The sequence below is a fragment of the Schistocerca serialis genome, chromosome 3 (genome assembly GCF_023864345.2).
Source record: "Schistocerca serialis cubense isolate TAMUIC-IGC-003099 chromosome 3, iqSchSeri2.2, whole genome shotgun sequence".
NCBI classification, from domain to species: Eukaryota; Metazoa; Arthropoda; class Insecta; order Orthoptera; family Acrididae; genus Schistocerca; species Schistocerca serialis.
This window is the reverse complement of record NC_064640.1, coordinates 893,307,138-893,322,442: the sequence shown is the minus strand read 5'-3', so window position 1 is coordinate 893,322,442 and position 15,305 is coordinate 893,307,138. Positions and strand designations below refer to the sequence as shown.

Below are 15,305 nucleotides of genomic sequence, written 5' to 3'. Positions count from 1 at the left end.
TTCATAGCTTGCCAATAGCCACGACTTTAAATTTGAGTTGAGTACACACAAAGTAACTTTAGTATTTTTAGCATCCACTTTCTGAAGTCAAACATACATCGCCTCCCTGCAGGAAAAGCGAGTACAAAGTGTTAAGACCGAACAAGAAAACTTCAAAAACCTTCAACTTCCAACAAACGAAAAAATCTGCAAGTCTAATTCAAATGTACTATTTACCCCACTTCCCCTTAACTTTCAGGAAATCTTGGTTCAACTATCAAATTAAATATAAACATGCACACAAAAAAAAGAGTGAACCAACTGCCAAACATTTATAGTGATGTGCAAATAAATAGGCGGGCAGTCTGTGCATGAAGGGACAGAGCTTACTTTGCGGTGTCACCAGTATGCTCGCTGTCTCTATCCCACACACCTCATGCTCTAGACACTGTCCACTCTGTTAAACTGGCAACACCTGAGTGAGTGCCACATCAGGCCACTATTTGTGCTTTTGACTCTCCATACAAAAATTTAAATGCTGAGGAAACTATCGCTGTCACTACTTGAGGTAATACTTGTTGTGCTTGCTTTATGCCACCAATAATGAAGTCTTCTGTGGATAAGTACACTTACCCTATGTAAAATAACATGAAAACCGACATAAATGTTTTATGCACATCCCATAATGCTTGATACAGACAAGACATGGCAGAATGACACTACTGGTTGGAGTGTCACAAGGTACACTGTTGCTTGCCACTCATCATTGCCTATCACCCGCCTTCTTAGATGCATACCACTGTAATACAGGGTGTTTAAAAAATGACCAGTATATTTGAAACGGCAATAAAAACTAAACGAGCAGTGATAGAAATACACCATTTGTTGCAATATGCTTGGGACAACAGTACATTTTCAGGCAGACAAACTTTCGAAATTACAGTAGTTACAATTTTCAACAACAGATGGCGCTGCGGTCTGGGAAACTCTATAGTACGACATTTTCCACATATCCACCATGCATAGCAATAATATGGCGTAGTCTCTGAATGAAATTACCCGAAACCTTTGACAACGTGTCTGGCGGAATGGCTTCACATGCAGATGAGATGTACTGCTTCAGCTGTTCAACTGTTTCTGGATTCCGGCGGTACACGTGGTCTTTCAAGTGTCTCCACAGAAAGAAGTCACAGGGGTTCATGTCTGGCGAATAGGGAGGCCAATCCACGCCGCCTCCTGTATGTTTCGGATAGCCCAAAGCAACCACACGATCATCGAAATATTCATTCAGGAAATTAAAGACGTCAGCCGTGCGATGTGGCCAGGCACCATCTTGCATAAACCACGAGGTGTTCGCAGTGTCGTCTAAGGCAGTTTGTACCGCCACACATTCATGAAGAATGTCCAGATAGCGTAATGCAGTAATCGTTTCGGATCTGAAAAATGGGCCAATGATTCCTTTGGAAGAAATGGCGGCCCAGACCAGTACTTTTTGAGGATGCAGGGACGATGGGACTGCAACATGGGGCTTTTCGGTTCCCCATATGCGCCAGTTCTGTTTATTGACAAAGCCGTCCAGGTAAAAATAAGCTTCGTCAGTAAACCAAATGCTGCCCACATGCATATCACCGTCATCAATCCTGTGCACTATATCGTTAGCGAATGTCTCTCGTGCAGCAATGGTAGCGGCGCTGAGGGGTTGCCGCGTTTGAATTTTGTATGGATAGAGGTGTAAACTCTGGCGCATGAGACGATATGTGGACGTTGGCGTCATTTGGACCGCAGCTGCAACATGGCAAACGGAAACCCGAGGCCGCTGTTGGATCACCTGCTGCACTAGCTGCGCGTTGCCCTCTGTGGTTGCCATATGCGGTCGCCCTACCTTTCCAGCACGTTCATCCGTCACGTTCCCAGTCCGTTGAAATTTTTCAAACAGATCCTTTATTGTATCGCTTTTCGGTCCTTTGGTTAAATTAAACCTCCGTTGAAAACTTCATCTTGTTGCAACAACACTGTGTTCTAGGCGGTGGAATTCCAACACCAGAAAAATCCTCTGTTCTAAGGAATAAACCATGTTGTCTACAGCACACGTGCACGTTGTGAACAGCACACGCTTACAGCAGAAAGACGACGTACAGAATGGCGCACCCACAGACTGCGTTGTCTTCTATATCTTTCACATCACTTGCAGCACCATCTGTTGTTGAAAATTCTAACTACTGTAATTTCAAAAGTTTGTCCGCCTGAAAATGTACTGTTGTCCCAAGCATATTGCAACAAACGGTGTATTTCTATCGCTGCTCGTTTAGTTTTTATTGCCGTTTCAAATATACCGGTCATTTTTGAAACACCCTGTATTTCTGTTGTATTACTAATAGACTTTTATGTAAATCCAGATTAATTTTACAGCGAGATGAACATGTTTACTGACTTACCAAATCTTTTGCTTTAACTACAGCAACTGTTCCATCATCAAATTTAACTTTCCACTCCTCACCAACTGGTTCAATTATAGTGCACCAATAGTAGAAATGAGTATTTAGCCATTTGGCCATACATCTTGAACCCTTCTTTAGCTTCATGCTGAAATTGAATGAAACATAAACACCTAAGTTAAAAAAATTAAAACAATCACATAAAGTCATTCAGAAATTTTTCAGACTTCCTCCAAAGACTGGACACTTTTCAGATGGAAACTAATAGGCATCCTGAATCTGTCTGCAACCTCAGTGCAGATCTATGTTTGGTCCTATTTTAGCACTTCAATGCTCATCTTGCAGGTACTGACTCATAAATTGTCAACAAGGCCATTAGAGAAGTAGCACATGTCAAACAAGGCCATTAGAGAAGTAGCACATGCTTAGATTTGGGAAGGTCATCAGCCATGTCCTTTTCAAAGAAACTATCACAGCATTTGTCTTAAATTGCAGAAAACAAAAATCTGTTTGACCAGAGGGGGATTTGAAGCACTGTTCTCCCAAATGCAAGCATATGCACTGTGATATATAATTAAAAATAACACAGAAAATATTGTAATAAAACAGTGTCATAAAGTCAGTTGATGACTTCTCATAGCTTACTAAAAGGTACTCTCTGCCAGTATTGAAAATTAATTATTCAACCCGTGGAGCAGGTGGTATCAGAATCCAATAACAGACTGTGACCTCCAGAACCTCCTGAGAGAGAGAATGGGTGGGGAGGTTTATTAATGACAAGGTTCAATTTCACATCTGACTAGCTAATTTGGTAGAAAATTTACAGAGCACATAGTGACTTTCCTACAGGCATATTTTGTTACACCAACTGTTGTTAGTTGAGTGGTCAGAGCTGATAGTAAGGAGTAGTTCATTTCACTAACAAACATTGTCACTCCCAACCTTTACCTGTTCTCCATTAACGGCATCATTTTGAAGAATGAAATAGCTCTTTACCACTGGAGTGTTAGAAATGCACATATATCACCCCTGCTAAGCACTTAAGTTCCTCCATCTGTACCCATTTGAGTTCCACTGTAGCGTGATCATCATGGGACTTCGGACTTTCTTCCTCTTTCCACCTAGGTGGAGAGTCTGCAGCGTACAGATGTGCTGTGGATGAACTTGATGCATCCAACATCCCTAACTTCTGCAACTAAATATTCTTCTGAGGACAGAAGGAATAATACCTTATCCACATATTTAAGACCTCCATTTTCAATTTTAATGTTTCTTTACACTTTTCTCCTTTACTGGAAGTGTCTGACGTAGATGTAGGTTGATACGCAAGGCGCCAGTTGAGGCACAATAAGAATGCAGCCCAAATAAACAACGTAAAATAGTTTTATTAATAAACACATCAACCAAAAGATCCTCTTTGGAGAAAAGTTAATCAGTTACAATAGTTTCTGAACGTTGGTGATTAGCACTGAATTTATACATTTCCAAACTCAGGCTGAAGGCCTTAATGGTGAAACAGTCAAAGTCAGATATTCATTTGGTCGCAGAATAAGATATGGCCTAAGGTTCACTTGTTAGAAGAATGATATACGAAAATAAGGTTGACAGCTGATACCCAACAAAGTATGGAGATAAGGTCGACAGCTGATACCCATGTCCTGGTAATTTCACAATGCAGAGGCCAAGTCCTGGTGGTGGTGATGACACCGGCAGCTCTCCTGGTCAGCAGTAGCTGACAAATGGCACAGCATCGTACACAGCCAAGATTCCGAACAAGACTCTGATTGAAGAATTGCAGGTGCAGTCTACATCTGGCCCAGAACTTGATGGAAGATTTGCCACCTTCTCTCCCCATGAATGATGACAGGATGATGCCCATCTCAAAGGCTCGGGAAGGAAGTGCCCAACAGAGGAACTGGTGACCCAGGAGACTGTGGGCAACACCTATCGGCACGGGAGCTGGAAGTGGAGAAGAGCTGACATTCCTGGAAACTGGGGGATGCAATTCTGTTGAGGTTGTGGCAGGTTGGTGTTGGCTCCGACACTGGGAAGGAAGATGTGGTGTCACCACCAGACACCACACTTGCTAGGTGGTAGCCTTTAAATCGGGCACGGTCCGTTAGTATACGTCGGACCTGCGTGTCGCCACTATCAGTGATTGCAGACCGAGCGTCGCCACACGGCAGGTCTAGTCTAGAGAGACTTCCTAGCACTCGCCCCAGTTGTACAACCGACTTTGCTAGCGATGGTTCACTGACAAAATACGCTCTCATTTGCCGAGACAATAGTTAGCATAGCCTTCAGCTATGTCATTTGCTATGACCTAACTAGGCACCATTACCAGTTACTATTGATACTGTAAATAATGTACCGTCAAGAGCGACGTTCACCAATAATGGATTAAAGTCAAGTATTCCACCCGCTACGTCCATTTTTTCTAAATTCTAATTTCCTTGTCCTGTTCCAGACCTCATGCCAGCCTGCGTGAGCTAAAACGCGTGCCTCTCGCCTTCCTCTAGTAACACGGTGTTGGCTCTCCTGCCAACCCACAACATTGGCGACGAGGCAATACCGTGTTCTTAACTATACTGCCCTGATTTACTTGTGTAATGGCTTTGCCACAATCTCCAGATGTACTGTCCGAATTTTATCACTTACAGAATCAGCAGACGCAGGTCTTACTGGATGCCCTTGGACAGCTTGTCCAGGGTCAACGTGCAATGCAAAACTATGCGTCAGCCGCCGCTCCACCGCTAACGTAGCCACAACACACAGTTGCACCAACTTTTCGTCCTTTTGATGCTGCACTGGAAAGCTGGACGGAATGGTCACGCCAATTTGGATTCCATCTCGCCGCCTACAGAATTCAAGGTAACGAGCGGCAGCCATTTTTGTTGTCTTCGGTCGGCGTACAAACGTACCGTGTGATAGTCAAATTATTTCCCCGACGCGACGTAGCAACTCTGTCCTACGACGAAATTTTGTCTGCATTAGATGCATATTTCAAAGAATCAGTCAATGTAGTTGCCAAACGGTATACCTTCTTTCGTACAAAACGTACAGCAGGTCAGACTAATCGGGAGTGGTTTGCAACCTTGCGAGGCCTTACTAGGGATTGTGCTTTTGAGTGTCAATGTGGACTCCCTTATTCAATTACTATGGTGCGTGATGCTATTGCACAGAACGTTTCTGATGTTCGTATAAGGGAACAGATTTTGAAACTAGTCAATCCCTCCCTTCAACAAGTGATGGACATATTGGATCGGCAGGACTCATTTGAAACTTCGCCAGCCGTGTGTCAGGTTCACCGGCTCGCCAGGCGAGCTGCACGGAGCACTAAACAGCCCTCGCACCCGGCCGCGCCGCTGCCGCCAGGCTATCAGCCATGTGTACCGCGCCGGCAAGCAAATGCAGTGCTAAAATCATGCCCACGGTGTGCTACTAGACATTCGCGTGAGAACTGCCCATCACGCCAAGCTATTTGCTTTTACTGTAATAAAAGAGGATATGTTCAAAGTGTTTGCCAGAAAAAGCTCAGGTCGGAAACTCCAAACCATTCCAGGCCCTTTGCTTCGCGCCGGAATCTGAATCGAACCAAGGATACTCAGGCTCGCGAAACTTCGCCCATGGAAATTCATATAGTTCATTCCACTCCGTCCAGTGCCACTCTCTCTAACAGTAACTGTGTTCGTCCCACAAATGGTGTGCGTCGACATCGCCGGAACTCCCGTTAAGTCGCAAGTGATTTTGCACCAGTGTCAGTTCGCGTTGCACGAGACAGTCACTCTTGTCGTCAGCAGGGCAATAAACTTTATGTGGACTTGGACATTAACGGCAAAGTGATACCATTCCAGCTCGATACCGGGGCTGCAGTTTCACTGATCAATCAAGACCCTTACAAACTGCTGGGCTCACCTCCGTTGCGTGCCGCAACTGTTAAGTTAACTAGTTACGCTGGTCAAGAGATCCCCCTATTATGACAGTGCAGCCTTCTGGCAACATACAAAGGTCAAACAAAACTTGTGTCATTTTATGTCCTTCGTTCTTCTTCTGCAGTGAACTTGTTTGGTTTCGATTTATTTCAGTTGTCTGTCCTATCAGTGAACCAGACTGTGCCTTCAGACAGTGTTTCTCATCTATGTGAAGAATTTGCAGACATTTTTGCACCGGGCCTTGGTTGCGCTACGAACTATAAAGCACATTTGGAACTGAAAGTAAACGCGCAACTGAAATTTTTCAGAGCACGCAATGTTCCCCACGCATTGCGTGATGAGGTCGCAAAAACATCACACGATTTGGAATCACAAGGTGTAATTGAACGTGTGCAGGCTTCTCTCTGGGCATCACCCTTAGTAATTTTGCCAAAACCTTCTGGAAAATTGAGACTTTGTGTGGACTTCAAGGCAACAGTGAATCCACAACTAGTGACTGCAACTTTTCCTTTACCCCGCCCGGAAGATCTTTTTGACAAACTGTGCCAGGGTAAATATTTTTCAAAGTTGGACCTAGCGGATGCGTGCTTGCAAATACCGGTGGACGAAGAATCCCAGCGCGTTTTGGTGGTTAACACCCATCTTGGTTTGTATCGATTCAAACGACTGTCATTCGGGTGTGCATCCGCCCCTGCATTGTTTCAGCAATATCTACAAACTGTTTGTGCGTCTGTTCCTACTGCAGCAAACTATCTGGACGATATTGTGATATCCGGAAAGACGGAAGAAGAACATTTTGCCAATCTCAGAACATTATTTCAGGTCTTGCAACAAAATGGTCTTCGCTTGCAGAAGGACAAATGTGTGTTTTTTTGCTCGTGACTTGCCCTACCTGGGACATTCATTCAGTAATTTTCCTTTTGTTGTCCGGATGTCTTCCACGTCATCTGCCACCATCCAAGCGTTATCTGCTGTCTTTTGCATTGAAGGTCTTCCACAGACTATTGTTTCCGACAATGGCCCACAATTCATGTCCGCAGAATTTCAGTCATTCTGCAAGGTCAACGGTATTCAACATCTGACGTCCGCGCCGTTTTCGCCACAATCAAACGGTGCCACTGAACGATTGGTCAGGACTTTCAAGTCACAGATGTTGAAGTCGAAAGAGTCGCATTCTCGGGAGGACGCGTTATTGCTCTTTTTGTCCTCGTATCGCTCTCAGCCCTGAGATGGTCACTCGCCGGCTGAGTTGCTCCACGGTCGCCCTCATCGAACCTTGATGTCTTTGCTACATCCGCCGCATCAGGTTCCTGTGCAGCGGCAGACACCTGCTTTTTCCCCAGGCGACGTTGTCTACTACCGACACTATCGAGGTTCATGGCGTTGGCTCGAAGAGCGTATTCTTCGCTGCCTCGGCCGCGCTATGTATCTGGTTTTGGGGGTCTCTGGTGAGGTGTGTCGGCATCTCAATCAGCTGCACCTCTGTCGTCGCACGGGATCTGCCGCTCCCCGTCTGCTTCCAGCGACGGTGCCGTCCGGTCAGCACCCTGGGGACCCATCTACTGGCTCGCCTCGGCCCCAGGTGTTACCGAAGCTGCCTTCCATTTTGCCCCATGGCGGCGTGCCGCCGCCTGTTCTCCCGCCGGCGACGCCCACAGTGGACGCGTCACTGCAACCGCCGGGCGCCTCCCTGGGTCACGCGCCGCCGATCGCTTCCCTTGACCTGTTGTCCTCCGACATGGAACTCTTGCCCGCTCCGGACCGTAAGTCGTCTTCGCCCGTCAGGTGCCCCGGCCAGATGGAGGTCGACCCTTCGGCCCCTCCTGTCTCTCTGCGGGCGCATACACCGCATGTTGGGGTGCACCCTGGAGCAGGTTTTCAGGCGTTTCCTGGCTCCCCGCGGTCCGAATGGCAGGGTGCGGGTGGCACAGCCTCGCCTGTTGTTAGGCTCCCCACCTCGTCGCATATGTCAACATGGGGTCCTCCCCACAGCGGGCGGAAGCCTTATGCCACAACCGTACGCCGATTTGCGGGGAGGAAGCGCAGGAGAATATCCCCCATATCATAATACTGCTCCCACCAGCTTGCGTCCTTGTCGCCTTCACCTCGATGACGGCGTTAGTGGAGACTACCACCGTCCTAGTATATATACAGTGTGGTGTCACCGCCAGACACCACACTTGCTAGGTGGTAGCCTTTAAATCGGCCGCGGTCCGTTAGTATACGTTGGACCCGCGTGTCGCCACTATCAGTGATTGCAGACCGAGCGCCGCCACACGGCAGGTCTAGAGAGACTTCCTAGCACTCGCCCCAGTTGTACAACCGACTTTGCTAGCGATGGTTCACTGACAAAATACGCTCTCATTTGCCAAGACGATAGTTAGCATAGCCTTCAGCTACGTCATTTGCTACGACCTAGCAAGGCGCCATTACCAGTTACTATTGATACTGTAAATAATGTACAGTCAAGAGCGACGTTCACCATTAATGGATTAAAGTTAAGTATTCCACCAGCTACGTCCGTTTTCTCTAAATTCTAATTTCCTTGTCCTGTTCCATACCTCATGCCAGCCTGCGTGAGCTAAAACGCGTGCCTTTCGACTTCCTCTAGTAACACGGTGTTGGCTCTCCTGCCAACCTACAACAGAAGATGTCCAAGTTGGGTAAAAAAGATCATAAAAATCCTCTGGTAAGGAGATGTTGGTGTTTGGTTCACAACTAGGAATGTTAACAAACGAACCACAGCCTTGTAAGTGCAGAAACCTGTCCAGAAACAGCAATGTGTCGTTTGCTAAACTCACCAGCCTCTGTGACATTGAAGTCACAAGGAAAGAACCCAAATCCACGTAAGCTTGAGAATTCACCAACACTGCTGGTGCTCTTGTGTCCACCTGCATTCTCAATGGTTTGTTAACCACATGCACTTCAATGTATGACTTGCTTTGAGACTGTCTCTGCTAACACACTGTCCACATTCATGTTTGTTTCATCCTCACTCAGGCTTGGAAGGGCGTTACATACAGAAGCAAAGTGCCCTGTCTTATGGCACTTATTAAACATTGGCCAGCACTTGAGACATGCGGTTTGTTCAAGCTGAATGAAGCAGTACGGGCATGAAGACAGAGGAGCATGAGGCTGTCGCTGTCATTAGGCAGACTGTTGATGTCACAAATGACGATTACCTATACAATACTGAGATGTCGGCTGGACTGCTGCAAGAGTGTCATGTTCCCTTGCGAACTGACTGAAGGCTGGGAGGGAGGGGTGAGAGGAACTGATTTTTGAAACTTAGGACCAGGCTTCTATCTGACTACCTGCAGCCTGTGAAACTTCAAATGACTGAGCTATGTTCAATACTACCCTAACTGCAGGATTTTTACACTGTAGAGCTTGCTTTTGAACTTTTTTATCAGCAGCAAAATATATGACTGCATCATGAACCATCTGATCTGCCTAGGTTTCCTTATGAACATGTGTCACAAAATTACAATGATGGCTAAGTCCATATGATATAATCCATATCATTTCAGGCAGGTGGGGTTACCTTCATAGTCTCGGATGTTATTGAATTTAGCATATGTTAAAATTCAGGAGTAAGAAAGAAACACGTGGTTTTTTTATTTTTATTCCCCCCCCCCCCCCCCCCCAAAAGAATTCCTGCCCCGAGATACAGGCCTCCGAAGATGACACTGTGAACATCATTTTGAAGATGCGAATTTTGGAAAAATTTTAAAATGCTGTATCTCTGTAACAGGTGTAGATCTTTTGTTAGAGGATTTTTTAATTGAAAGACAATTGCTTTATGATTACAATGGAAACTTCCATTTGGACATATCTCTCAAAGTTCTTTTACTGTCGCCTTAGAAAAGATTTTTTTTTTTCCCTTCTAAACTGCCAATCCAGAAAAGTTAGATTTTTTTTTTCTGTTGATTAGTACAATGTAGTACTATATTCTCTGTAAAGGAGAGCTTCCACTTATACGCTGGACAGGTTTTTTTAACTTTCGAGGGTAATGTATGTCTTCACTGAATCTGTTTCTTACTAATTTCTTTGTTACAATGTTTACTTTCTACTGTCTTTGTTGCAGTTATTTCTTTGCACTCTCTTTGTTGCAGTTATTTCTTTTCACTCTCATTGTTGCAGTTATTTCTTTTCACTCTCATTGTTGCAGTTATTTCTTTTCACTCTCATTGTTGCAGTTATTTCTTTTCACTCTCATTGTTGCAGTTATTTCTTTTCACTCTCATTGTTGCAGTTATTTCTTTTCACTCTCATTGTTGCAAATGTTTCTTACACTTTGTTGTAGTTCTTGTCAGTGTCTTTGTCGCTGTTGTTCATTGCAGGTTTCTGTTCAGTGCTGATTTGTTTACTGAAGAGGCTTCTCAGAAATCTGAGATCATCCATTGAGTTCTGTGTTTTCATGAGGAATCTGCCTGTTGACACAATTGCAGTGTGTTTTGTGAATAAGACTGTTTGAAATGTCTTGTGGCTGGGGTCACAGGAGGGTGAAGTGTGCTGACTATTTGCATATCCATAAAAGAGTGACATATAAGATATAAGACAAACAAAAAAAACAGACTTTGTTCAGTTTGGGAATAAGTGTTCCCATTGGAAGACTCTGTTTCAAAGTGAAGATGTTTCCAGTGACGACTTTTTGTGTTCTAAATGTTTTGACAGAATAACGACGGTTGGTTTGTGAGGGTTGAAGGGACCAGACTACAAAGGCCATCGGTCCCTTATTCCATGACCATGAAACACCCACAAAGAAGATAAACAAGCAACTGAGACGATAAGGGACAACACAGAATAAGAAAGACACAAACCAGAAAAGAGGAATTAAAAAACACACACAGTGTTACAGTGGTTCGCCAACCATGGAAACAAAAAAGGAAAAACCAACCACCAAGAGACACACTAAAAACCCCAATCTAAAACCGTTGAACAAAGGTCAGACTCTACACAAAAAAAAAGACAAACCCTCAGATTGAGCAATAAAAGCCCCCTTCACGAATAAAACTCAAAACTAAGCCTGCCATTGCAGCATCATCCTTTAAAAGTGCTGGATGCGTATCAGGCAGCACCAACGTCTGCCTGAGCTCAGTTAAAAGCAGACAGTCCAACAAAATGTGGACCACTGTCAACACTGAACCACAGCGACAGAGAAGTGGGTCCTCACGGCACAATAAATAATCGTGCGTCAGCCAGGTGTGGCCAATGCATAGCCAGCAGAGTACAATGGAGTCTTTGTGAGATGCCCGCAAAGAGGAGCACCACACACCTGTAGTCTCCTTGACGACCCGAAGTTTGTTGGGGGAAGGGAGGGTGCACCATTCATCACTCCAGGTACCAAGGACCTTCTGCCGCAAAACTGACTGGAGATCACACTCTGAAAGGCCAATCTCCAGGGCCGGTGCATTGACAACATGTTTGGCCAGCATGTTAACTTGTTCATTACCCGGGATGCCGACATGACCCGTGGTCCACACAAAGACCACAGAGCAGCTGCAAATGGCAAGAGTATTGAGAGCCTCCTGGATAGCCATCACCAGATGAGAGCGAGGAAAATCCTGGTTGATAGCTCATAAACCGCTCAGGGAGTCACTACAGATGACGAAGGACTCACCAGAGCAAGAGTGGATATGCTCTAGGGCACGAGCGATGGCTATCAGCTCTGCAGTGAAAACACTGCAGCCAGCCAGCAATGAGCGTTGTTCAGAAGGATCCCCAAGAGTGAGAGTGTAACCAACTCGACCAGCAACCATCAAACTGTCGGTATAGACAACATCAGAGCCGTGAAATGCAGGAAGGATGGAAAGGAAGCGGCGGCAAAGGGTCTCAGATGGGACTGAGTCCTTTGGGCCCTGTGCCAAATCCAGCCGAAGGCATGGGCGGGGCACAGAACACAGAGGTATGCGTATAGAGGTGGAAGAGGGAAAAACTCAAGCCCGGAGAGAAGAGAACGGACATGAACGACGATCGTACACCCTGACTGGGGCTGCCATTCTGGAAAATGGACGACCGAGTTGGGGAACAGGAGATGGTAATTTGTATGCCCGAGCAAGCTACAAACACGTGCAGCATAAGAGGTCAGTAGTCGTTGGCACCAGATCCGCAATGGAGGGACACCCGCCTCCACAAGTATGCTGTTTACAGGGCTTGTATGGAAAGCTCCAGTTGCGAGTCGGATCCGACAGTGAGGTATGGGGTCAAGCAATCGCAACACGGAAGGCAATGCCGAACCGTAAGCCAGGCTCCCATAATTGAGATGGGACTGAATCAACGCCTGATACAGTCATAGAAGGGTAGACCAATCGGCACCCCAGCAGGAGTGACTCAAGCAACGAAAAGCATTAAGATGGCACCAGCACATTTGTTTAAGCTGCCGAATATGAAGAAGCCACGTCAACCGGGCACTAAAAAGCAATCCCAAAAACCCTTGCATCTCCAGCACAGCAGGGTTCACTGTCAAGAGAAAGGTGTGGCTCAGGGTGAACAGTGCGACACCAGCAGAAATGCACGACGCAAGTCTTGGTGACTGAAAACTGGAAGCCGCATGATACGGCCCAAGACTGCGCCTTGCAGATAGCACCCTGCAGCTGCTGTTCAGTAACCGCAATGCCAGTGGAGCTATAGTACAGGCAAAAGTCATAAGCATAAAAAGAAGCCGAGACGGACGTTCCCACAGCTGGAGCGAGCCCATTGATAGCAGCTAAAAAGAGGCAGACTCTCAAGACAGAGCCTTGTGGGACCCCATTCTCCTGGACTCAGGAGGAACTATGGGAGGGACCAACTTGGACGTGGAAGGAACGAAGCGACAGAAAATTTTGAATAAAAAATGGGAGCGGGCCCCTCAGACCCCACCCATTGTTGGTTGGTCGGTTGGTTGGTTGGTTGGTTTGAGAGAGAGGGAAAGGAACCAAATAACGAGGTCATCAGTCCATTGTTCCTAATAAAACAGTGCCATAAGTATTACAATAGACGAGACATGTAACACAAAACGGAAAGAAAGGAAAGACTACAAGAATGAAGGAAAGGCAACGAACACTAAAAGGAACAAAAGAAGACAAGAAAACAACAGAGATGCAAGAAACAGTTAGAAGAGAGTAAAACAAGGAAGCAAATTACAGTGGCTGGCCGACCACGAGGATAAAAAGGAAAAGCAGCACATTAAAACCTTCACCCTTAATGCACTAGGGTGGAGGACACAGAGGGACAAAGGACATGCATTAAAAATCAGATTGAATAATAAAACACACCCTCATAGATGAAAAGTAAAATAAAATCAGCCAATTAGGTGTGGTCTGCTAAAATCAATGATAACGAGTCCAGCAACCATGGATGAAGTCACAGGAAAGCCAAAGAAGGACAGAGCAGTAGAATATGGGCCACTGTCAACCAGTTGCCGCACTGACACTGAGGTGGGTCTTCATGGCGCAGGTGGCAGCCGTGGGTCACCCAGGTATGACCAATGCGGAGCCAGCAGAGAACCATGGAGTCCCTGCGAGAGGTCCTCATTGAGGACTTTCACACATTTGTGGTAACCTTAATGGCTCACAGTTTGTTGTGCATATCGAGATTTTGCCATTCCGTCTCCCAAAGCTGAAAAACCTTGCAGTGTAATAACAAACGCAGGTCAGATGCGGGGATGCCCATCTCCAGAAGTGGTTTCCGTGTAGCCTGTTTGGCCAACCTGTCACAGCAAGTTCATTTCCTGGGATTCCAACGTGGCCTGGGGACCAGATGAACACCACTGAACGACTGGACCGTTCGAGGACATAGATGGACTCCTGGATGGACACTACCAAAGGACGACAAGGGTAGCACTCGTCGATAGTTTTCAGGCTGCTCAAGGAGTCAGTACATAAAAGAAAAGACTCCTCAGGGCATGAACAGAGATGCTGAAGTGCACGAGATATGGCCACCAGCTCTGCAGTGGATACACTGCAGCCATCGGGTAAAGAATGCCGTTCAATATGGCCACCATGAACGTAGGCACAGCCAACACAACTATCAGCCATCAAGCCATCGGTGTAAACGACTTCAGAGCCCCGGAACATGACAAGAATCGAGAGGAAGTGACAGCAGAGAGCCGCAGGGTTAACAGAGTCCTTAGGGCCATGTGAACAGCACAGACAAAGCTGCGGCCGAAGCGTACACCATAGAGGCGTACGTGAATGGACCTCGAGCAGTGGTGGTAAAGGGGACGACTCCAGTTCGGAGAGAAGGGACCGCACGTGAATCACAATCGTTAGCCCCAACCTGGGCCGCTGATGCGGGAGATGGACTGCCGCGGGCGGGAAAAGGTGATGGTAATTCGGATCCTCAGAAGAACTACGAATGTGTGCAACGTAACTGGCGAACAGTTGTGCACTTCTGATCTGCAATGGAGGGGCCCCAGCCTCCACCAGTATGCTGGTCACCAGACTCATCCTAAGAGCTCCTGTCGCTAGTCGAACCCCGCAGTGCTGCACAGAGTTGGGTAAATGCAACGCTGAGGGCGCTGCCGAACCATAAACCACACTCCCATAGTAAATTCAGGATTGGACAAGGGCTCTCTAGAGCCAAAGCAGCGTAGAGTGATCAGCACCCCAATTGGTGTTGCTCAGGCAACAGAGGGCATTGAGGTGCTACCAGCACTTCTGCTTAAGCTGACGAAGATGAGGAAGCCAAGCCAATCGAGCATTGAAAACGAGTCCTAAGAATCGATATGTCTCTACTACGGTGAGTGGATCATCATAAAAGTAAAGTTCTGGGTCCGGATGAACAGTACGATGCCGACAGATGTGCATGACACACTACTTTGCGGCTGACAACTGCACCTTGTGGATGGCTCCCTGTAGGTGACGCCCAGCAACACCAGTACTAGAGCAGCAGTACGAAATGCACAAGTTGTCTGCATACAGTGAAGGTGGGATGGAGAGCCCAACAGGTGCTGCTAGACCGTTAATGGCCATTAAAA

General features: G+C 46.4%; 1 protein-coding gene across 3 annotated transcripts in view; it reads right to left on the bottom strand.

The window, feature by feature from the left end:
* Positions 1-15,305, bottom strand: part of LOC126471137 (delta(14)-sterol reductase LBR-like) — an 887,948-nt gene that overhangs the window by 776,557 nt on the left and 96,086 nt on the right. For all 3 annotated transcript variants that reach the window (XM_050099227.1, XM_050099228.1, XM_050099230.1), the window contains exon 2: positions 2,415-2,562. In XM_050099227.1, the coding sequence (XP_049955184.1) occupies positions 2,415-2,562 (148 nt within the window). The remainder of the gene's footprint in view (positions 1-2,414; positions 2,563-15,305) is intronic.